This window comes from Nipponia nippon, unplaced genomic scaffold (assembly GCF_047370975.1).
Source record: "Nipponia nippon isolate SJK-2023a ecotype South Korea unplaced genomic scaffold, ASM4737097v1 scaffold_21, whole genome shotgun sequence".
Lineage (NCBI taxonomy): Eukaryota > Metazoa > Chordata > Aves > Pelecaniformes > Threskiornithidae > Nipponia > Nipponia nippon.
In genome coordinates, this window is record NW_028262338.1 from 3453170 (window position 1) to 3477662 (window position 24493).

The 24493-nt window shown below is 43.2% G+C and overlaps 2 protein-coding genes and 1 long non-coding RNA gene across 7 annotated transcripts in view; 1 reads left to right on the plus strand and 2 right to left on the minus strand.

The window, feature by feature from the left end:
• The window catches only part of RANBP17 (RAN binding protein 17), a 163292-nt gene extending 163152 nt beyond the window's left edge, over positions 1-140 (minus strand). The window contains exon 1 of the mRNA XM_087760196.1: positions 21-140. Coding sequence (XP_087616322.1) covers positions 21-38 — 18 coding nt within the window. The 5' untranslated portion in view covers positions 39-140. The remainder of the gene's footprint in view (positions 1-20) is intronic.
• Positions 141-3184: 3044 nt separating this feature from the next.
• Positions 3185-24493, plus strand: part of LOC148055534 (uncharacterized) — a 45780-nt gene continuing 24471 nt past the window's right edge. Inside the window, exon 1 of the long non-coding RNA XR_015705319.1 lies at positions 3185-3320. This is a non-coding gene — a long non-coding RNA (uncharacterized LOC148055534). The remainder of the gene's footprint in view (positions 3321-24493) is intronic.
• On the minus strand, positions 6353-24307 carry LOC104016557 (kazal-type serine protease inhibitor domain-containing protein 1). 5 transcript variants are annotated; one of them, XM_087760191.1, is made up of 6 exons: positions 23665-24307; positions 21729-21865; positions 15531-16031; positions 9765-9925; positions 7703-7847; positions 6353-6710 (listed from the first exon to the last, which is right to left on the minus strand). In XM_087760191.1, the coding sequence occupies exons 2-6, from the start codon at positions 21730-21732 to the stop codon at positions 6583-6585; spliced, it is 939 nt and encodes a 312-aa protein (XP_087616317.1). In that variant the 5' UTR covers positions 21733-21865; positions 23665-24307; the 3' UTR covers positions 6353-6582. The 5 variants fall into 5 exon arrangements, with proteins under 5 accessions (XP_087616317.1, XP_087616319.1, XP_087616320.1 ...); XM_087760193.1 differs by lacking the exons at positions 21729-21865; positions 23665-24307 and adding an exon at positions 19027-19307; XM_087760194.1 differs by lacking the exons at positions 21729-21865; positions 23665-24307 and adding an exon at positions 16833-18454.

Sequence of the window (24493 nt, forward strand, 5' to 3'; positions counted from 1 at the left end):
GCCGCACCGGCTGCACTGACCTGGACGCGCAGCGCCATCTTCCCGAGCGGCGCCGGGAGCGGGGAGCGGGGAGCGGGCCGCGGGGAGGGGCGGCGGGCCCGGCCGGGGCTAGGGGGCAGTGCCGAGCCGCGCCGCGCCGGGGCCGGCCGGGGGCGAGGGGCGGAGCGGCACGGCGCCGGGGCCGGCCGTTGGGGCGGGGCGGGGCGGGGCGGCCGTTGGGGCGGGGCGGGGCCGCAGCAGGGGCGGCCGTTGGGGCGGGGCGTACGCGGGGCGGGGCCCCCTGGCGCGAGCCCCGCCTGGGCAGGGGCCGCGGGAGCCTGGCGCGGTGGGCGCCATTTTGTCGGTGCAGCCTCCGCGGAGGCCGTGGGCCCCTGGCAGGCGGCGGTGGGCGGGCTTGCCTTCCTCTCCCGTGCCCGCAGCCGGGCGGAGGAGCCCTTCCTGACTGAAAAGGCCATGATGTTCAGTAGTTAATGCATTTAAGTGCTGCTGTAAATCTATATTTGGCTTTGCACAATGCAGATCGAAGTAGTTCCCAAAGAATTTACTCTCAGATTGTGACAGCACCAGTGAAAGGAAGGCTTTCCTCAGTGAACGTGGGAGCTTCAGGTCACACAGTCTGTGACAGATTACAAGAATATTACCATTTTACAGCCAGCAATTCACAAATTGCATGGATGTAATTCAATGTAGCATTGATTTCATACATTTATAAATCAGGAGTCAATAAACATGGGCGAAGCCATCATGATGCTGCTCTATCTGTGCCTCTTAAAATACCCAAACCAAGGCCTGTGGGGCTGAGGCGGTTTTCAGACCCGGGCAGCAGCCCGCAGTTCCATTCTGCTTTGGAAAGCGCTGGAAGGTTGCTGAGAGCGGAAGAACCCAAGGACGCTGCTGCAATCCAGAAGGCCAAAGAAATGGTGTTCAGGTGGTTACAGCTGCGTCCGAAGGGACAGATTGCTCAGGTACCCCAGAAAGGGGGAATCCCGCTCTGCAGGTGCCTATAAAGGTTCAAAGAAATTAAATTTAGAGAACAGAGTTGTCTCAGTTTCCAGTTGAATGAGACGAATCCCATTTTTGCTAACCACTGGTGCAGACAACAGGTGGAGTCTGTGATAGCAAACACTGTTAAATTAACATAGACAGGTATTTTACTTCTTCAGTTCAAGTGCTGCAAAGACAGAGTCTGATCCAAGACATTCTCTTTCTAGAGCTAAAGGAATAATTCAGGGTTAGTGAGGAAAACACGCCATGTAAACCAGAGACAGAAGAAGGTCGATACGGAGATTATCCAAATTAGGCACATAAAGTGACCTGAACAATGTCTACAAGTATCTGCGTGGGTAAAATCTGTTCTAATGCAGCCAGCTTCTTAACTTCAGAGGGAAAGGTGTAATTGATGCTAATCACTGTAAACTGAAGCTGAACAAATGCAGAACAGAAATAAGCAATGCTGGGAGCCGTCCGCTGCAATAACTCACACCAAAGGACGGTGCATTCCCTGGCACTAGATCGAGAGGGGTCGTTTTCCTAAAAGGTGACGCTGTAGGTACGTGAGCTGCTGTCTTGGGCAGAAACTGGTGAGGTTGTATGGCGTGGGTTACAGAGCCTGTTGCAGGCGGCGTGCACGTACGCCTTTGCATCGTATGCAGTCAGAGAGCAACAAGCTTTTGTCACTAATGAAACCTAAGAGAGGCCCAAGCAAGAGAAGCATCTGTAATCCTTGTCCTCCTAAAGCTGAGCAGTGGTACTGTACAGCATGGAGCCAAACAGAGCCCAGGGTAAAACTCAGCAACCTGTATTAGTTCAGGCTTCACAAGATACTTCTGGAGTCAGTGGCAATGGGGAGGAAGGAGGATTAAGTAACAATAAATAAAGTGTGATGGAGGGGAGGCAGTGGGGACTGCTGCTATAGCCAGCTGACAGCATTTATGAATGTTGTACCCAAAAAGCTCGAAATTTTTATTGGACACACTGCTGTTTGATGTTTTAACACAGTAGGAAGAATTTTTGCCTTGCCCTCCCCTGCTCTGAACAACACGGCAATCAAAAGTCCATGTCGTTTTTATTCTGGTTAACAGATGATACAGGGCTTGAGCAGTTTGTGTGAAATTATTCATGTTTTCCTGCTGCTCCATCACCCACATTGCAAAAAATCCCATGTGAAGCCTGGTAGCCCCAAAGAAGAGGCCCAAACTGGTAGAATTCCTCTGGAAAAGGAAGCTGCTTTAGGCTTGGAATGGAAAAATGAATTGGGTATATTCCTAGCTGGATTCACCTTCTAGCAGTGGGGTCAAGAAACAGTTGCGACAATCTAATTGGGTCAGGAGGAGTAATTTCTTTGTACATGAACTATCGCAGTTGAATATGATACCGTCACTGAACCATATGCTTTTGTACAAAATACCTTCATTAATGATTGGAGAATGAAGCAAAATCAAAATGGAAAATGGTTTTAAATGGAGTTTCTTGTTCTCTTGCCCTCACAACTGATGCTGGTGGCTGGCACTTCTGAAAGTCAAATGGATCGCTCTTGAAAAGCTGGCTCAGATGACCCAGTCCCCTAATGATTGCCTCAGTCCTGGCGTATGCCTTAACCCAATTTTTTGTCCTTTACCCTGTGAAGAAATAGAATCATTTCTCTATAGCCATAGTCTAAAAGAAAGGAAAAGTCACAAAACATACCAGGAGCAGAACAGAAGTGCTGGTGATGATACACAGAGAAGACAGGGAACAGAAAGGATTTAAAAGGAGAGCAGAGGGACAGATCAAAACAGAGGAATTCCCAGGACTGAGGAATAGGGAATGAAATGGTGACTCGGGGGTGAAACAAGTCAGCCATAAATTATAATGTGGAAAATTTGGGAGACTTTCTGATGCCATACAATTACATACAATACAATGCCGAAGAGCCAGAAGCAGCTCGCCAATACGAGTTGAAAAGGTAAGAGGAAGCTCTTGCATACCCTTGAAAGACCTTGACCCTGTGAGCAGAGCGTCAGCTCTAGCAATGACTGTGAATCCCGCTCCAGGTGACGGGCCGTTGCAGAGGCTGTGCCGCTAAGGTATGCAAAGACATGCAGAAATGAGGTTAATAAGTTAAATAGTTCAAGAGCTGAGCGTAATTTATGGACAGCATATGTCACTAAGTGTGAGCGAGAGCTTGTGGCTTCTGCAGCAATGAGCCAGCTTCCAGCTTGTCCGGAGCGAGTGTGTTTCTTCTTAGGCAGAAACCCCCATTTCCCTCCGGCCTGGATCTGCTTTCTGTGTCGACGGATGAGCACGGGCAGAAGTTGAGAGCACAAGGCTTGTACCAGGAGGTAGGCAGGGAGCGCTTGCTCAGCTGTGTGCTCAGCTGCACACTGCAGCCATGTGACTATTTGTACCTTATTTAATCATCAGCTGAATCATTTTAATCTCTGCGAGACAGGCAATTGCATTTCTATATCCGATTTCTGTCAACTATAGCCTGATTATTTTATGGGGAAAAAAATAGGTCTAGCTAAAGAATTAATGGATTCCTAGACTAATACCTGACAAAACTCCTCTGAGATTTAACACAGCGAGTAAGAATGTTAGATTGTGAAACTACCCCAGACTACGTCAGAGTCGTAGTCCAAAGGACAAAGCTGCATTAAGGAGTGTTAATTTATTTAGGAGCTTTTGTACCGTTCCTTTATCTTTACATGGGAGGGGGAAATGACAGAGTGAAGATGCTTGTGTGACAGGCATCGACAGGAGGAAGTTGTGCCATGAAATTCAGACTTGCTTCCATGGACGATAACAACAAAATTCTTGCTGTTTTCGGTGGAAGCTGAATTAAAGAAGGGTTTTAGGTCTGCCTCACAAGGTACAGTACTGAGACCTCCCTGCAGTATTAATATACAGTTTCCAGCTCCAGTCTGTCTCATTTTCTGCTAGGTGGAATAAAACCAACTTCCTGAATTTGCTGTTGCTTTGGATTATGTGAATAGATCTGTTGCTACAGGCAATGCATTCACAATTGGATCCATTCATTTGCCACGCTGCTTAGAGAGGGCTGAATCTTCTCCATGCTTTTTTTATTTAATTTTAAGTAAGTGACTTGATTAAAGCATATAAACAAAACCAGCCATTTCTGTCCCCCGCAAAAAAGAAGCAGGAAATGTTCAGGGTATCATCGTTTCTTCTTTTTTTGCATCACATCGGGATTTTTCCTAAAATGCAGTTTTCTTACTGAAAGGAATGGCTGATAATTTACAACAAATTATTAAATATATTAAAAAATACAGACAGAGACAAATGCAATATATTTAATTTAGAATCCTTTGCTCTGGGAAGGTTAGCTTTTTTTAAATAGACATAGTCCATCAGGCCAAACACTCGCAGACTGGTATTTGGTATGGTTCTGCTACACATTTTCTCATTCAAACATTCTTTTCTTTCTGTTTTTCATTTGACATTAACAACAGCAAAAGGCCCTGAAGAATTCTAATTTATTTCTATGGCTAATGATTTTAAGATTATTTTCTGTGCCACGTACTAGTCTGTGCCAGTATATATTGCCACAGTTTAGTGATTGGTTTAGTAATCTGATTCATTCATTTGCAATGCAGATCACAATTGATCTTGACTATATGTCTGCAGATTAAATAGTTCCGTAAAAAATACCCACTTAAAAAAAAAATTCAGTGATTTCTACCAGACAATTTTTGTTCAAGTTAATATATACTGGGTAAGCAAAAAAAGTTATTAGGCATATCACTAAGAAGACCAGGAAGAGCCCATAACAACAAAATCAGTTGTTAAATATTAAGCCATTTCATACTCCTAATTAAAACTAATTAATCTTTTCAATGACACAATGGCATGCTTTCTAGTCATAAGCTGACAATAGTCCGGGAAATCTGAAACAAATTATTCTTTGCTTGTTTGCTACCTGGACAAAGATCAATAATACCTCCGGGCAAACACAGTCTATAGGCAATCTCTTGATGTAATTCAAATTGAAAGGAAAAATCTGCCTAATGGCAAAACAGCACATTAAAGGAGGAATTTGTGATGGACTGTATATACATTTAAAAATCTACGCAGTATGTGTACGCATACAGTAAGAATGCCCTTAAAGCTCCCTTAACGCCATTAATTTAACTTTGCGTTGCCTCAGCGTGTGCAGTAATCACTACATGGTTTTGCGCATTGGATAAAGAAGACCGCAGATACTGAGGCTTTACGTGCAGATGCCTGAACTTTTGCTTCCTTGGCCATTAATGCCGTTCAGTAATTTACTGCTATCCATCTGTCCTCAGCCAATGGGAACCAGTAGGTGTAACTGCTTCCCAAAAGTGGTTTGCATAGTTTAGTATCTTCCATCACCCATTAATTCAGAGCCAGCCTTCATGTAATTAGTTAACAAAAGCAACTGGAGAAATTTTTCAGGGTGATCACTTTACACTTGGAAGTCTTGTATTTTTGAATTGCATTTCATTTGCTGTCTGGTTCATGCTGATCAAAAGATGTGGTTGAGACAATTTGAAAAATGTGCATGTGTTTTAGTGGTTTTGAGAAAGAAAACGATGCCTGCTTTTCTGTCCGCCATTTCCAGAAGTGTGGCAATGCTGAATGCACTTCAGTTGGACATAGCATAGATGGGTCAGATATAGGAGCAAGTCTTGGACAGTCTGACACAACGGACAAATACTGGCTCTGTGGTGCAGATCTCTGTGTGTTTGAAGGGCACGGGCTGAGCTACAGGACAGCCGCTGCCTTTAAACTGCAGTAATTCTCACCAAACACGATGCTGTTCAGAGTAAAAGTAATGATCCCAAATCTCGAACCGTTGCCTAGGCTGGTGGAAAGAAGCCGACACCGTTAGGAGTAGCGCAAGAACTGTTACAAAAAGAAGTCAAAAGGTGTGCTCATCTCTGAATGCACAAGAAATCTTTTCTGGGTATTTCTGAGTACTGCTAGTAAAACAGCACTTACTTGGTTTGGACTGTGATTGCTTCATGTATCTGTTAAAAGTAAACAAAAGAACCCCCCCAAAAGATAGATAATTTGCCCTTGATGAGACTAACCATGGAAAATTTCAAATGAGAATGAAAATCTTGCTGAAACTTGTGAGAAAACATGAACTAAGGAGATTAAGGACTGTTTTGCAACCTTCATACTTAGGCTTGTTGCCATGTGAACAATCTCTTGAAATTTCTTAGTACGTTATAGAAAAAAGGAAAATGAGACAAGGTAAAAACTTTGTTTAACTATGGACATTTTTGCTAGACCGATTAGAATGTTTGAAAGAAATTATAACATGATTCACATTTAAAAAATTAATATAAAATTTGATCCCTTCAGCTTGCTTAGTAGACAGGTGCATGTTTAAGGATTTTATTTAACAGTCTAAATGTATGGATTTACAACTGTTCTTATTTCTGGTAAGTAGCATGATACACTTCAGCCAAAGTTGAATTTCAGGAAGGTGGATGCACGAGTGAATGTGTGTGTTATCAGAGGAGCCATTTACAGCACAGAGACTACTAGTAAATATAACAGCGTGAAAGGTATTGGACAACAGATGTATAAAAACCGTTGTTCAGGGTTGTTTCAATTTTCATAGTCCCCGGATTCGTATTCTTCCTCATCTTCATCATCAGAATCGTAATAGTCCCCATATTCAATGCTGTAGCTGGCACTTCTACTGCCAGCAGTAAATGCAAATGCAGGAGATGAGCCTGCAAGACATAATTAAATCCAGATTAAATTAGCTGTAGATGGGAACAAAGAGGAAAGTATGGGTTTGGATCTGTACGGCAAGCTCAGTATTTCTGAATCCTTGTTAAGTCATCTATTAAAAGGGGAGGGTTTTTATTCAATGACTTAACCTCATACCATCAAAGCTCGTGGTATATGAGCAAATTTCTGTATCATTCACATTTTAAGATATTGAAAATACATTTAATTCCCAATACTAGTAAATGATGAGTTCAGTCCTTGGCAGATCCTATGCACCTGAAAATATGACCAGAGTCAATAAAGCTTTGCAAACCACTTGCTGAAACAAGGTCAGTGACAAACCAGACCAGTGACAAACTCCCTGAGACCAGGAGGCAGATATAAGACAATGCATCTTCCTGCATTTGCCAGGAAACCCAGTTCTCCCCGGAGGAAGAAGGATGTTACTCTGCAGGACTGGGCCCAACGCAAAACAATAGTAAAGCTATTTCTTAGATCTTTCCAAACACTCTCATTAAGGAGCAACAACTGTTTCCTTCCTAATTTTTTGAAAAATAAACAGCTAAGCAGAACTGCCATGGTTCAAAGACTCCCCGAGCTACAGCAGCTGTTGTTGTGGGTGCAGAGCTCCTACTGACATCAAAAGACTTCTGTAGGATGAGGATAGTGGGATAATACGTGTCTCAGCTGTGTGGCTGTAATCCACAGCTTTCTGTTTTCTGGAAGCTGGTATAATTTGCAGCAAAATATTACAATATTAACACATAAGTATTTTTTTCCCCAGAACTCATAAGCACTTCCAACTTCTAAATACCTAGGACTGAATCTCCCGTTAGGGGATAAAGTAAAAGAAAAGCACACAGAAAAGTTAAAATATGGACATCTTTAGGTAATTTCTCATATCCTTCATTTGCATTCTGACAAACCCACTCTTTGCAGCCTGCTTGTATGCATTTTTATATTCTTCACATCCAAATAAAAAAAAAAATACCATCAATGACTTTCAATCTTGCAGAGGCGTACGTTGCACCATACTTATTTTTGGTGTGGCAGATGTAAACGCCTTCATCTGATTTTTTGAGGCCTTGAATCTGCAGCCAGCCTGTCACAGCATACTTCTGAGGCCCACCTCTTGCCTTTGAGAAGAGAAAGAAATAATTGAAATTAAGTAGCTAGGAGACACCGTGATATTTCTCAAAATAGTTGTGGCTGGATTAAACCTCGTTCCAATCTTTGCTTTTTGTTTATTGCCATCAGGGTTTGATTCTCTTTGATTCTGCTGCCTTATATTTTAATAATTGTTGTCTCTGCGCCTCCGAGTTCATGCTTTCCTTGCTTTGCTCTGCTCTTTAAACCTCACAGCCCTTCACAGTGCTCTGATGCCTGGTCCTTTCAATGCTTCTGCTTCCCAGCGCTCCTCCTGTCTCTTGTCCCAGCACCACTTCTTGCTGCTGCTTCAAAGCGTTGCCACCTCTTCTCAAGCTCATAAATTTCTTCAGGATGAGAGTGGCAGGTGGGTCAGGGTGAGTTGTTCAGGGCCAAGGGGCCTGACCGAGCTGGCTCTCAGCATCCAGGTCTTAATGGACTGGCGTGAGATGCCATGAGCTTTCACACTTCCGTGACAGTCAGTTTCAGCTTACTCAGGCTAAAGCCTCTTAAAGGGCGGAGCTTTCTTTTCCAAACAAATTACACAAAACCATTAACAAATGTTAACAGAGATGCTCTCATGCTGACTCTATTAATGAGATAGGTTAGCAGGGTTCAGTTCAGCCTCTGAGGTGACCAGCATTTGGATGTGGCTCCTCTCCCTTTTTTTCCTGAGCAACTTTTAAGTCCACTAATCCCACTTGTGTTTATGCTGTCTCTGGAAACATTTCTAAATAACTTAGACCCTTAGGGCTTCATTACTTTAGGTACTTTAATTAGCTTTTCCTGTGCTTTTTCTATCTACCTTTTTCTTCAGGTTATGCCCCATGTCCATTGGATCTTCTCATTTTTGGGTCGTGTATCCAGAAAGCTAGATTTTCCATACATTTCTCTGCATAGTCTCTGTTCACATTCTTTGTCCATTGGAGAAGGCATGCGGATGCAGGCTTCAGCCTTACTGCGGTCTGCCTGTACATCTGGCTTTGTTAGCTCGTCTCCCCAGAATGCTATTTTCATTTAAAAGAATTAGCATTTTGATGTATTTAATTTTAGCTCAGACTTTCAGGCAGTTTCTAGATTTGCTTGAATCCTATACTAATGCCATTCTACTCCTTCCTCTCAGATTAAAACACAGCGTCCTCCATAAAATGAGCAAGTTTCTTTGTTTTTCTTTTGAGCGCCTCAGGGACTGAACCCAAATGGCAGGTATCCAGAAACAGCATCTTGCAAAGGAGAAGTTTAGATACCTGCCAGAATTGTGCTTCTGCATCACGAGTAGAAAAATAGTTGCCAACAGCCATCCTTCCCAGAATGCACCTTCTTTTAGGTAGTAGCCTAAACGGTTCCATTTATACGTTCATTCAGTTTTTCCAGAATCATAGAAGCATAGAATCATAGCATCATTTAGGTTGGAAAAGACCCTTAAGGTCATTGAGTCCAACCATTAACCCAGCACTGCCAAGCCCACCACTAAACCATGTCCCTAAGCACCACATCTCCCCGTCTTTTAAATACCTCCAGGGATGGGGACTCAACCACTGCCCTGGGCAGCCTGGGCCAGGGCCTGACTGCCCTTTTGGTGAAGAAATTTTTTTCCTAATATCCAATCTAAACCTTCCCTGGTGCAGCTTGAGGCCGTTTCCTCTTGTCGTGTCGTACCTACATAAGGAGACTCTTCCATCTTCTGCTGAAGCAGGCCGGATGGTACCCTCCCTGTTATTTCTTTTACTTGGACTGCCAAAATAATGATCCTTGCACTGACTGAAATCAGAATTCTTTACGTAGCTAGAGGGCCCCTATTGGCAATGTATTTTTTGCAACAGCATTGTATCCTGTGGGAGGAGTTCTCTGATTAATCCCCTTACTCCTCATCCCAAATCATATGACGTGGAAAACTCAAGTTTTACCTGTACTGAGATGTGGGCATCATCTCCTGGCAGAAACATTTTATTCCCCTTTTTTTTCCATTCAAGGTGTGGCATAGGATAGGCTGACACCTCACAGCCAAAAATGACATCATTGCCTGTGAAATTCTGGACATCCTGGGGTGGCACAGAAATAACAGGAGCTGCAAAGAACCGACATAACGGTGCTTTAGAAGACAGCGAGCAAAAGACAACACAAACACAAAAGTATGTAATGTTAATTCCTATTTTACATGATCAAACCAGTTTGCCTTTTGCCATCTCACATATTATGAAGAGCCACATGATTCCAAGCAGCTTTAAAAGCTCAGAACACCTTGTGGCTCTTCAAAGGGTGAACAGGCTTTTTAAAAACACTTATTTCAAAGGACCTGGCTGTCCTTCCCCTTGCACGTGAAAGTTAAGCTGAAATTAAAAGTTTAATTTGTGTCCCATGAGCTATCATCGTGGACTAGACTCAAGGCCTACCAGTCTAGCAGCCAGTGCTCGACTTGACCGTCAGAGGAAAGTACAAGAAATTCTGTAGCAATCACAGAGTAACTTGACTGTATGTGACAGTTCTTAATTTCTGTTACATTTTGCTTAGCTTAAAAGCTAAAATACTGAGATTGCTAGCTTGTCAAAAGTTGTTTTCTGAGTACATCATTGCCTTGAACTTGCTAAAATCTCGTCCCCCTGTTACCCATGGAACTCCTTGCAGCAAGTTACAAAATAACAACATTAATACAGTTCACATTTATTCTCAATTGCTATCAATTTCATCTAATGTTCTTGTTATGAGACAAGTACTAACCGTGACTGAAATCCAGTTATTTTTATAAGGTTTTATGTTATGTTTATTATAATTATTAGATTTCCACTTACTTGTTTCCTGTTCTCTTACCCTCACCCCCCCTCCACTGTTTACTTATTGCCTCTGAATTATCCTCTCCCACTTTTTCCCAAAGAAAAAGCTGACGGTAACCACAAGAGGGAGCCAGTCCAGGGATTTGAAAACATTAAAAAAATAAACTATCACCTGATGCATTTGTACATGATTTAAATACATATCCCTGTGTAAGCATGTAAGATCATACTACATGTTAACAGGAGATGATGATATTTAGCAGCAGAGAGCAAAAAAAAAAACATATTTACTGTTATCACAGCTTTCCTGCTTTGGAGAGATCTCTTCTTTTTTCCTCATCTATTTATCCTCAGCAAGAAATGTTTTCCCTTCTAAAGACTGTTTTCTTCCTATTTCCATACCAGCGTTCAAAAATGAATGCATTTTCTGGGCCATTAGACTCGTATTTAATTATTGCTTTTATTTTTGTACAGATCCCAGATGCTTGGAAATAGAAACTGATACTAAATAATTTATATTTTTACTTGCAATATTTGAATCAATATGTAGGTACAGCATTTATGCTTCAGCATTTGAAATTGTAACAGCCTGTTCCAGGTTTTCAAGCAAAGTTTCTAATACATTTGTTAGTTTTTCAGAATTGATATCTGTCCAGAGAATATCAAATGCATCCTGATTAAATTGCAAACAAATTGTACAGCAAAGTATCAATTTCCTCATTTATGAATGCCTCATTAAGCAGTTCTGGTACTCTTCAAAAGCAAGATTTTCAAACTAGGATACTTAAACTCTTAAATGGTTGTTCTTTCATGAGAACTGTTCATTCGGAATCTGTATATTATTTTTAAAATCTTGTATTCAAACCAGCATTAACTGAATATCTTGGATGTGAAATTTTTTGCCTATGAACTTATCACATAGGGTCTGATATTAAAACATACTTTGAAATACTAAAACTCAGTGCAGCCACACTCCTTTTAATGATACATCCACTGTAGTTAAGCTTAAAGTGTAAAAAAGAAACCAGATGTCTTCATTGACTCACGTGAGTTCTTTGAATTATTCCTGTACAGAGACAGCATGAAAAACTTTTTAAATAGGGAGATGTTGACTGGTTTGTACTTTTGTTTTGGTGCTAACACAGGTGTCCTGCAGGTACACGGACAACACAGCGTGGCTGAGAACGGAGTCCTGCTTATGTGACTGTCCACAGCCGGGGCTCAGCCACGCGAGGCTGAGGGCTCTGGCTTCACCACGCCTTGTAAACATAGCCTTAGCCTCGAGGACATAAGGGTCTAAATTACAAATGTACGTTATAGCTGTTGACGTACGAGAAATTTGTCTAGCACTGTCTACCATACACCAAGACCAATTCCACGCTGGAAATACCCCTTTCTCCATTAACTGTTAGGAGAATCCAGATGATAGCTCAGGTGGAAATGTCTAGATACGGCCTGAGTCCCGCCCGGCTGAGTACTTTTATAGAGGTAGTTAAGGCTTTGCTGGACCAGGGCTGACCAGGACTGGCAGCACGTGAGATCAAACTCATAGCAAGTAGAAAGACCCACAGCTTTGATCTAACCAAACTGCCTTTTCTCAATCTGAACACACAATAAATACTTGCATTTGCTACTCAAACTTGAAGTGCCTCCAGAAATAAAATAATACATGTCTCACAATGCCATTTTGCTGCGTTTTACAGAAGAAAACTGAAGTAATGATGTAGCATTTTAACAGAGATTTACAAACTTCATTTTTGAGTGTTTCAGATTTTGTGTTCAGCCAAATTCTCCCATGATATCTGTGTGCACTTTTTTTGCGTAACTGTGTCTTTAGAAACAGATCTTTACTGTTACGATAACCTGTCATTTTGATTCCCGGAGTAGATAAAGTTTTCTTGATAGCTATAGAAAGCATTCTGATGGCTCAGTGTCTGGAGGTGAATGCGCAGTAGTTGCTCCTTTCCTTTTACAGTCCCAGTCATGAATTATCCTCGTGTGTTACAGAAGACATAAACCAGAAGCCAGGAAGAGTCAAAATACTGCTTCACCTTTCACAATCAACATTAACCCAATATCATTCAAGACTAATGAGTTAGATAATATGATACTTTTTTCTCCTTAACTCACATTAATTTTTGCTAATCCATGTCTGATTTGATGAAAATGGCAGATTGTTTATTTGTTTGGTTTTTTTTTTTCACCAAAATTTCCATTTAAAATAAATTATGTGACACAGCTAAATATAAAGAGAATCATTGCTAGGTTGTTCTGTTACTTCGTTAAATCATCAGCAAGAGAGGCTTGAATGTTAATGGGGATGGATTAAGTGTGGAGAATCTGTATATAATCGATGTACTTAGTAACCTTGGTAAATTATTAGATAAACTGATCAAAACTAGCTTTCAGGAAAAGAAGGGCTTTTTCAGTGTTTCTTTAGGGAGCTAGGCCTTTTTCTTCCCCTTTTTCTGGTGACAGACGAAAGATAAAAGGCTATACTCTTCTGATGAAAGGAGTTTATTGTTATTTATTTATTCATTGGTTGCTGTATACAATTAATCCATTTGGCATCAATAGGAAACAGCAGATGCTTTGAAGGAGAAATAACAAAACAAAGTACTTTGAGTTGAGTGAAGGTTGTATTTATAGCTTGGTACCAGAACCCCACAGTGTTCAGTGTTTGTTTCTCATGCAAATTGGAGTCAGCAGAAAGCGAGTGCCGCAGCCAGGTTGCTGCTCTTGGAGCTAGACTCCCTGTTGCCTTTTGTCATCAAATGCAGCCACAAAAAAACAATCTAAATCACTTTCACATGCCCACTGTGCTGCTTCAGATAGCCGTCACGGCGAAGACGGGGCTTACTGGTAGGCTCTTACGGGGGTCTGAGGCATGGTGCCCCCGGTGTAGCGCCTCTGTGCCCTGCTGAAAGGCCCAGGCTCCTTCCAGGGTCCCAAACACAATCTAGAGACCCAGCGTGGTCAGCTGCCGCTCAGAGAGGTTGAGGAGGGGGGCACTTGTGCTCCCCCTCCCCGGCGAGCCCAGCACCCACCTCAGGCCCACGTGCTCTGCTGCAGCTGGGCTCCTGCGCCAGCTGGGCACTTGCCTCTGCAAGAGCCGAGGATGTGGACCCCCATTTTTCTTAACTAAACTCTGCACAGCACTGACATGGCTATGAACTTTCCTCCAGGCTTCTGTGCAATTCAGTAAGCTGAGTGATCCTAGGAAATTTCTCTGCATTCCCGGAAAGAGGGTCCAGCCTTTCTGGGGACCCAGGGAGGAGGTAGGAAGGCGCTGGGGGTGATGCCTGCATGCAGAGCAGCTGAGCTCATTCCTCCTTCTTGATGAGCGGTGTTACGCACCTCAGGGGTGACTGCAAGGCCTGGTGGATGACACCACCAGCAATTAAAAGTGATAGTACTTCCAAATTAAAGCTTTTTGTACGTGGCCAGTTCTGTTTAATTAATTCGAGCAGACGGTTGCTTTAAGCCTGTGTGCCTGAACAGCTACCTCTGCTGCAAAGTTAACATCAGTTGCTACTTGAGTGGCACTTCTAACTGAAATCTTCCTGAAGGGGTTATGCCGCAAGAACTAGTGCTATTTTAATCCCAAGTAAGAACACCTGCCCAAGGGCTAACAGGCTTTCAATCATACTGTCGACTGGTACGTATTGAGTTTTCTGAATATCTCTTTACAGCCAAGCCTCATTTCCCAGCTTAATACCCTAATGGCAAATAAGGGATTCTTTAATGGATGATTCTCTTGCAACTAGAGAAAGAAGAAAGAAGTCTAGTATTAGCTGTTGATAACTTTTCCTTTTCAGTATTCAATATCCAGTGTTCATTCAATATAAAAGCACAGCATAGAGTCTAAATTGGAGGCAACAGATTGCTAGCAAGGAGTGGGTAAAATGTACCTGAGTTACTCTCATATATGGTCCTTTGCCAGAGATGCAATTTTGGCTTCCCAGAACTGGGACTCATTTGTGAACCAGAGACCTCTTCTACTTAGTTCATTGGAGAAAACATTTCATTAACTTAAAAAAAAATAAATCATTCAGAAAACAAAAGCCTGTTCATTTTTTCCTTTTCATTTTATATTCATGTGACTTAGGTGAAAGGTGCCCAGGAGTAAAGACTTGTAATAATGTGAAGAATGAGAACAGCATATGAGCAGGAGGCAGGATTCCCCCCTACAACCTGGCTGAGAATCCTTCCACTAACAATCATTGCAGAGAGCTGTTCATGCACTGTAATGTTTTTAGGGAAATTATTTCAGTTTGATTTTGTTCTAATTTTGGATTTCCGTTTCATGGGTTACCTAGATTTTATGATGATTCTGAGATTTGATTATTTTGGACTTTTTTGTAAAAAGAACAGACCTGTAAGTTAAGCCCTATTTTCTTCTATTGCCTCTACGTCACTGATTATTATACACACGGGTGGATACACGCAAGCATACACACGTATATATGTGTGTGTATATATATGAATGAGACCTGCCTTGCTATCACTACTTTTAATATCAAGTCAGTCTTCATATAATAATAATAATTTGTCCAGTTCTCCCAGACTATCCTATCTGTTTACCTACTCCCAACTACACATACAATTTTTGTAGAAAATATCTCATATTCTGCTTATTCAGAGCAGAGCTAGTCTGTAGATCTATGGCTTGTTAGTCACCATGTGATTTAAATCCACCAGTCTAATATAGAGGCTTATAGCATACAAGATTAAGTACCAGCTGCTAAACCACATTTAACACAAAGTATTGTAACAAAATAATGATAATTATAACAAAAATGCAGTATTAGTTCAATAAAGTTAGACTAGAGCATCCAGTAACACATCTAAGAATAAGAATCAGATCTTTTTTTAGTTTGAAAGTGCCTCTGTACATATTACCTGATTCACATGGTCCTTTATGCTTCATGCTGATATTTCTTTTCATTGCATAAGCCTTGTTGAATTGACAGATGTTCTCGTAGGTTTTCCCTTCAGGTCCACAGATGCTCTCTTGAGACTTGCACACACACTGGGGTTCAGGGACTTCCCCAAATCTTGCTTCATCGGCATCCAACCTGCACTCGAGGTTGTCCCCACATTGCCCGTAAAAATGATTGCCCTGGTCCAAGTCGCAGATCTGACCTTCCACATTTCCACATTCAGGACAGCAGCCGCAACGGTCCAATACAGTCCCGGCTGGACAGTCTTTAGGCTCAGCGCAAAGTGCCAAATTGCATTTTCCACAACTGTCTCCTTCCCTTAACAGCCTCCACCAGCTTCGGTGGTACAAGGCAGGGAAACTCTGGGAAACCTGCACCAGTACTACCAGCGCTGCTGTAACCATCGGGTGCTTCATCTTGAGAATGGAACGAACGAGCAGAAAAGGTCCTTGGAGTAAAGCTGAGGGGGAGGAAAAAAGAGTGAGCTAGTGAGAGAAAAACAACACAATGCTTTTTTTTTGTTTTAGAATATAAATTCTACTGCAAACGCGGGCTTTAAGAAGAAATTAGCATCAGATTCCTAATCTGGAATTGATAATAAAAATGCATACAAACCCACCGGCTTTTCTCTAATGCAGTTTGGAATGCGAGTATTGCTTGCACAGAAACCAAACTGCCCCTTCTGACAGCTGCGTTGAAGCTCTCTGAAAAGCTGTTTGCTCAGTGTCTCCTTGAGCCAAATTTGCAAAGCATTGCTCTACTGAAACAGCATTATATTGCAGCTATTGTAGGAAATTAGTGTAAAATGAAAGAAAATTAACTATGAGCTCCCCCCCCCCCCCATCATCATTTGAAAAAGGCGGTTACAAAAAGATAAACGTGGGTACAAAGTAGCACCCAAGATACCAGTACCCCAGAGCTGAGCCAGCGCTCCGGAGACTGGAGCAAGGTTTAACACCACGTTTCATCCGTTAATGACCATAGCTAGGGGGTTCCGAATTAGCAATTTACTTACAGGCTCTTTACAAGCAAGGGACAATCCAAGACAGCTGGAATTGACTTTAAACTCAGAGTTAAGATGAGAGGTGCCTAGACCCATTAAAGAACCCATTGTTCTCTCTACATGTAGCTTCTTTTCAGTGTTTATGGGTGGGGTGTCTGTGGTTTGCAACCCAAAATAATGCGGTCCATGTTTGGCGCTAAGATCAAAGTGCAAAAGGTTTAGAACATGAGCAAGCCGCCACAGCATCTTGAGACGCACCAGAAGGAGGTTTTGCGGAAGTATTAGATGCATCAGTTGTCTTCTCATAGCACTTTTCTGTCTTCGGTTCTTAAGATGTACTTGCACTGTGAGTTATGAAGGAGGATGAAAGAGGTAACTCTGATTTCTTTTCCCACTTTTTCTGTGCATAAATTCCAGCCAGTTCAGGGAGATGGGTTTGCAGGGTCGTTTCTTGCCAGGTGTTGCACTTTTCTTTGTACATCTCAGGATTTAGGCATGCTCCCTATCATCCTACCTCATACCAGAAAACTCCTCTCTCTTGCAGTGCTGAGCAGATTTCTTGTCTATAGACCGTAGGCTGCTGTTACCACTGTTCACGTGCAGCTCAGCAAAGATGCGTCCTACTGTCTGTTGGAGGTACAAGTGAAGCATGATGAACTTACAGACCCTGCAGGTATGGCTCAGTAGCATAGGTCAAGGATCACCACTCCCTACAAATGAACAACCTTTGTGTGTTTGTTAGCTTAAAATAACTCTATGTGCATCACGTTTTCAAGACGTAAGATACTGTTAACAAGACGAAATAGAAATCAGGCTTGTGCCTACTTGTCCTGAAATCATCCACAAGCGGCTTTTTCTACTCTTTTTATATTCATGGTGCTCAGCTGCTTACATAAGCTCAGCGAAGGATGCATTTTGTTGTACCAGCCTTACATCCGCTGGTCATGTCCACAAAGGCAAATCTTTTGGGGACATATGTTTGCTTTCCATCCCAAACATCTCCACGGCTTTTCCCAAGTTCAGCTTCATACCTTCTGTACCGATTCAGATTACCTCTTGCTTTGAGTGAAGTAGCAGGCTGCTTCAAACACGTCCTTCTCCCAAACTGCATGTAATGCCATTTCCCTCTGGCCTACGCTGGTGGTGGAGCACTTCTTAAAGCCAGCCTGGAGAGACCTGCAGGGCACTGCTTATTTCCATGTGATGGCTGGGCTAATTCATATTCTGTAATGCATGTTTTGGCTTTGAACACTGAATCAGGCTGTGAAGGAGTAAATTATGTGTGTAATTGATGCTTTTAACATTGAGAGTCAGGAAAAAAGTAACCACTGAATTTAATGGGAAATTGATTTCTTGTCCCACCTTCTTATTCTGCTTAATGTGTTTTATTTCACACTTCCTCATCAAATTGTAATTGGACATTTAGTTTTGCATTATAGGGCCTACTCATCACTGTCTATTTTATTATTTGTACCTACAGCTGTAGGGGATGAGTATCTTGAGGACAAGGATTTGCTAGGCTCATATAAAGTAAAAAAATGTTGATAGTGGTGAAACCATATACGCAAAGTGGAGCCAAAGCAGGGAGGGGCTGCAGGCCAGCACTGCCCCTGCTAAGGCTGAGCTTTGCCTGTCATCTTCCAGGAAAGGTGTGATTTGAGGGCTGTAAAACAGAAGTATACAAGGAAGTACCTCCTGTCTCCTGGCACTGAGGAAACCCATCATAAATATCCTAGAAAGCATTTCTGGCATTTATCTGACTAATGTAATCTGAGTTCTTGGTGGGTTCAGCCCCTAAATTAAGAACTGGGTATGCCTGTGGTCTCGTTTGAAGCGCTGCAGGTGATCTACAGCTGAAGGTTATTTGGCCACTGATTCCCGAGCTCACCTGGAACAAATTGGGGCAGGGAGAGGTTAAAGCACTGTGGTATGACATAGAGAAATGGCCTGATAGCTGTCTAAAGTGTCTTTCATTTGCAAGCTAGCTCTCATAAGCTGAGAGGAGCATTGCTGTAACTCTCCCCACTGGATGGGTGTGTGGCAGGGTCAGAGCAAGGCGGATAAAGGGGGAGCAAGGGAAGAGAGTGGGATGCGCAGCTAGAAGGGTTTGAAGTGGCACGTCTAAAGGCACAGTCCCATCTGGTTCAGTAATAAAATATGCATTATTTCAGCATGTCTCTCATCCCTGAAGCTTGGTTTGGTGGAAAAAAGTGGTGATTTTCATCACAAACCTTGAATTGTCTTAACTCTAAATATCTCCCAGAATAAAACACAAGCAGCAGTGGATTAATGTCATTGGCCGAGCTGCAAGACAGGCACCAAAGTACGCAGCTTTTCAGACACCATCCCCCAAACGCTGCCTGGGGAGCTGACAAGCAGTGCAGACGAGGCCTCCACGACCCCTCCAACGAGGGGAGGAGGTCAGCAGCTGCAGTGCATGAGGGGAGCTTACCATCGGCTGTGAAATAACATTTTGGCGAATAATTTCTTTAACAGGCAGGTTGAACAGCATTAGTGTACCCTCGGTCTCAGCAGGCAGGGTAGTGCTGGCCATGTGGCAACTTCCCTGGCTTTTGCTGGGTATTTCCATATGGCACGATCAGCGCAAGGAGTTCTGCTACCATCTTGTGGAGGGGGCAGTACCCAAGTTGGGTGATGGGCAGCGAGGGGACATGGCAAAATGGCCCACCGCTTCCTGTACCTTCAGACTACATCTTCCACCAGGACACGGGCAGCATCTCGCAGAATAATTCCTGTAAGTGAATTGTTAAGGAAATTGTATTCCTGTTCATTTCCTGCCGTCTTCTTGGGGCTCGGTGTTATGCTAAGCTGCTGACTTGTATTGTGTTATTCTACTTTGCATGGTAATAGATAAGCTACATGGCTGATGCAATTTGAAACCCTATTGCTAGTGATTCCTGAGGTACTGCTCTTTCAGATGAGACGTAGTTCAGCTTTTTGTGCTGTTTTTATTTGTGTCAGTGAGAGTTTTACTTAAGTAAAGGTTTCTGAATCTGGCTCCTGCCAGACTTGCAGATCTAGTTCTTACACAGACATGCACAGGAGCCCCGTGAGGAATAATGGCAAAACACAAAAAACTTTGAAGTGTCCCTTCTACCTTTTCTGTCCTGCAATGGTTCCTCTCCTTGAACAGATGAAGTCAAGTTCGGAAACTATAGTGCTCTGTCTCTTAGGTTGTATTAAGTACCTAATCTTGAAGCTCTTTTAGACAGAGTAAATCTTGGCTGACTCTGTGTTTCCATCCAAGAAACTTTATACTTGTATTACTTGCACAAGAGAAGCATTAAAGAAAATTAATGTTTAGTCTGTTATACTGGGTCATAGCAGACTACAGGTGGCTGTGCATTGGGTATGTGCATTACCTGATACTGTACCAATCTCCTAGGATAATTCCCCCCCTCCCCAGTATCCAGAACTGAGCTTCAGTTGAGGTGCTCAGCTCACCTGAAAAGAGTATTTGGTTTCATAGAAGTAAGTGGCAAATGGTGGAGATTAATGACAGATGAGGCAAAAATGGTTGGATGCCATTTGTGCGTTCCTGACAGAACTGCTGACCGGCAGCGGTACAGGCACAGGCAGTCCTGGGATCTCCAAACGTTGCCTTTTTTGGTGCCAATCCTATTTGCTGACACATTGCTTTCATGAATCTCATCATTAGTGCTGTAAGCACATGAAGTATAAGTTAATTCTACTGTAACATGATTATTAAATCCATTAATCAAAGGCAGGAGATCCGTAATTAACTTATTCTCCAGCATCAAGTAAATGATTCTGCTGCGAGCTTTAAGAAAGCAATTGTTCACTAATATGCAAAATACAGTGGGGCTATTAGACTATAAGGCTGTGTAATTATATAATTAAATTATAAATTTTGCATATTTTAATAACATATTTTAATTCTTTTCTTTGTAAAGTCAAAATGGAGGATCATTATTTTTGACACCCCCCCCCCCTTTTTTTAGCTTTTACATGTAGTTTACCAAAAATGGGAAAAATAAAAAAAGTTAATGTCTGTCTCCTGCCTGAAAGTTGACTGTTTTCATGTAAGGCTTTGGCTAGGCTTTTGGTGGACCTTGGACCTGTCTCCAGCAGTGGCTGACTATAGATTTCTTCTGTTTCACGCTTCAGCATCACTGTTGTTGGTGACCGTAGGCATTCAAGTTTTAACTTGCAGAGACAAAAGAAGGGTCTGCTAGCACTGTTCTAGCACCAAATGCTTGGGTTTGATTTAATATAGGCTTACTGGTTCCTTTTCACACAAACGAGTCTGGAAATCCCTTTTCACAAGCTGGTATTTCCTTCCAAGGGGACAGATATTTCAAGGGTTCTTTTCAAGCCTGCTTCATGTCTCTGCTGTCCTTTAAGCAGACCAAATTTCTGAAAGCTTTGTAGTTTCACCCAGAAACACCCAAGCCTCCTGTCCCGTAACAGGAGGGTGATACTGGAAACGTTTAGGGAGTCAGCAGTAGGTAATCAAGCATTTCTCCAAAGCCATGCTTTTGAGAGGTGAGAGTTATAGTGAGGCAACTTGCACAGAAAATGTCACAGGGCATTTCCCCCATGTGTCCTGCCCATGTTTCCAGCCCAGCAATTCTTAGTTGCTCATCTTAACCTTTCTCTATACACTTTAATCAGAAGTGCAATATAGAAGCAATAGCCAGCATCATTCTCCTTCCTCAAGAGGAAGGAGGGCATGAAGGTTTGTCCACCTTCTACCTTAATTTTAGAGCGAGCTAATGGAAAAGCATCCCTGTGTTTTGCGCAGACCACAGTATTTCAGGTGTCGTGTTTTACTGCAGCAGATGCTGCAGTTAAATGCAGAGTGAAACAATTTGTGTGTCAAAGGCATTGCTGTCTACATCAACGGTGACACAGTAGTGCTATCAGGTAAAGCAGGGCTTCAAAGGCGCCGGAGCTTGGGGAAAATGTATCAAACCTCACCACTCAAAACCAGACAAAAGATGAAGAGCACAAGAAAGCGTGTCTTGCACGTGCTGCCAGCTACAAGCAGCAGGACAGAAATGGGGCAATGGGCTGGGGGGCCTGGAGGCAGCGAGCAGGAAGGGGTGAGAGATACGGGTAAGGCCCTGGGGTCCCCAGCCTGTCCCAGGGTTGTGGGTGGCACCCACTTACCCATGTCACCAAGGGATGGATGGTACAAGTGTGAGAGTGGCTAGCAACATCCGTATGTGCCCCTTGCTGTTCTCAACCCCTCCTGGGTGCAACTTTCAGCAGTATGTTTGAAGACTGGCCTGGTTCTTATTGTGGACCTGCAACAAACATGCCCTAACCATTTGGAGAGGGGCTGGAAGAAGGAAAAAAAACCAAAAAACAAAACCAACATGGTCCTGGCTCTGCCAACGTTTTGAGGTGCTTCCACCTAACAGACTGAAAAGTAATGTTAGCTGTGGCCAGCGGCTGCTGAGCGCCAGGCGTGTTTGTCAGCGTCTGTCCATCTGTTTGCCAGCAGAGACAGTGAGAGGAGGCAGGCAAGAGCAGATTTAAGCCCGAAGATGGCACTGGGGGTGCTACTAGTTGCCTGTAACAGCAAAGTTCTTAAAAAGTCCAAAACACAGTGTTTCCTGGGAAAGCCTAACAGAGAGAGGGAAATCTCCGAAACTTGCAGACAACGAATATAGAGTCATTTTTCTTGGCAGCCTTAATGTTGATGGATAGGACAGTTTGCCTTGTCCAGTTTATATAAGAGCAGCTGATATAAAATGACTTCATAGCTGGATATTTATGAGAAGTTTCATTTCAAATAATATAGTTTTTGCCTCTGGCGGTGCTGTGGTTTAGCCCTGTTATTACTGGGAACTAAATCTTTAGGATATTCTAACTATAACTGCAGGGCCTGTTTGATCTACCCAGCAAAGTTAATATTTTCCAAAGCAATGGAAACTTTATAATGGAAAGTCTCATTAGCAAAAACTACCTGTCCCTAAAAGCAGCCAGGAAATCAGGCACCGAGAGGAAACTTGGGGGATTTTCCTTCTGCTTCACCTGCTTTCTCTCACACAGCAACACTGAAGAAAGTAGTGTTTTCCATTACAGCGAACATACAGAGAGACTGTAACGACCCTTCTCTAGAAAAGCAACTAGAAACCAATTTCTGATATAAAGCAAAATTCTTGTCTCTTGCAGCAGCCTGTCTCTGCGGCACATGGATTGGGCATAAAACACTCTTCTCTCTTGAGGGACATAGGGCTCACCCCCGGTGCCAGACCCTCCACCCAGGCCAGCATTGCCCTCGGATCTGTGCAGGAGAAGGGCCGAGGAGGCGGCACTGGTACCCCCACTGAAACTTCCGAGGTTGTTTTTTAAAGTGCGAGTCTTTCCTGTTTTGTGCCAGAGCAGTGGTACAAATGGGATATTCTGAAGTGATTCACTTGCCCCTTTGGAGCATGCAGGGCTAAGGGCTGCAGTCAGTGAGGCCCACAGCCCGCATGGCGTTGGTAGGGCCCCTGTAGTCCCGCAAGGGTGTGGAAAGGCAGAGTAGGACCCCCTGGAGCTGCCAGCTGGGCTGAAGCCTCCCTTTCCTCAGGCTAAACTGTAAATCAGACTCCAACCCTTCTTCCCATATCTCCTTCAAAGACATAATTGGCTCTGACCGTTGTTACAAAGGGAAATAAGTCTGCAGCAGACAGAGGTTCAGGCTGTGAGCTCTGGTAATACAGCTTCCAAATAAGTCTTGCAAAAAGCTTATTACCTGGACAATGGCGGTCAGATCAAAATGACCCAGCAAAGAAGCTGGAGAAGAAAGCAGGAATCTGCCTTGCAGCACTGTGCTTTGGTTGGAATTGTTCCAGAATTTAACACTTCTGACAAACATTTACGTTCATCTGTGACCAGAGAGCTTGAAAAGAGATGCAGTGTGCCGTCCAGCGGAGGGAACGTGCAGGTGGTGTGTGGGGAGGGGAGGCTTTGCTGCCTTTAGGCTGGGATGGTCTGGGCACCCGTGAGTTACGCAGCAGTCAGAGGTGGAAGTCGTGAGAGAGGACAGGAGGACGCTTCACAGCGAGTAAGAACAGAAAGCAATGCTTGAGAAGCTCAGAGGGGCAGTGCTTACCACTGAAAAAAGGCCTGAGTGCACAGGCATTGCCTCTTGCTATTAGATTTTCTGCTGTTCTCAGGACTTTGTGCGTTGTCTACAAACAGGACTGCGTTAAAGAATCCTGCAGATTAGCACCCCTGGGTTTTCGGGCTCATGTCTCTGGTCAGAAGGAGTAATCTCCAGACAAGATCATTCATCTAAATACTTGGAGGATAAAAAACAAACAAACAAACAAAAAACCAATGGTGGATCTCTATCACAAATGCTGAAGACCACATCGTGCCTCTGGGAAGATGAGGCTTGTCTAGGGATATTTGCTACTCCTGCCTTTCATTAATGCTTATGCTCTCGGGGTCAGGATGGGGCAGGGCTCTGCGTTGGATTTGCCAGTTTCTAGAAGCCCAGCGCTGGTGCTGGCCCCTTTGCTACCCTGCTGTTTCTGAGGGTCACAGTCACGTGGGTAGTTCATCCGTGATAGCGCTTAGCTTTGCATGTTTGTTCCTAATAAAAGGCATGGAAGCTGAAAACAGCATGAAGTGAGGGAACATGAATGAAAACTGTGCGTGAGCACGAGTTAAGAAGTAAAGGCCTGAGTCCATTTAAATCAATAGCCAGACTCCCATTTACTTAAATGGGCTCAGGATTTCACCCTGCGCTTTTAGCTTAGCCGGCTTCCTGTTTGAGTTGGCAGGGCAAATGCCTTTGTCCCTGTCCAGCAGGGCGTTTGTCGGATTGTTTTTCTGTCCAGGCTGATGGAACGCTCTTGGAAGTCTCAGTCTATTCCAGCCACGGCGTGGCTGGAGATACCAAACACAAACATCTTGCATGCACTGAAAGTTGTAAT

Bases quoted from the DNA above. Each gene is read 5' to 3' on its own strand.
- LOC104016557 (XM_087760191.1), bottom strand. The intron at 7,848-9,764 runs GTAAAACTTGAG...CTCTTCTCAAAG, and splicing joins ATGCCCACATCTCAGTACAG to GCAAGAGGTGGGCCTCAGAA. The intron at 6,711-7,702 runs GTATTTTTTTTT...TATGTCTTGCAG, and splicing joins AAGATTGAAAGTCATTGATG to GCTCATCTCCTGCATTTGCA.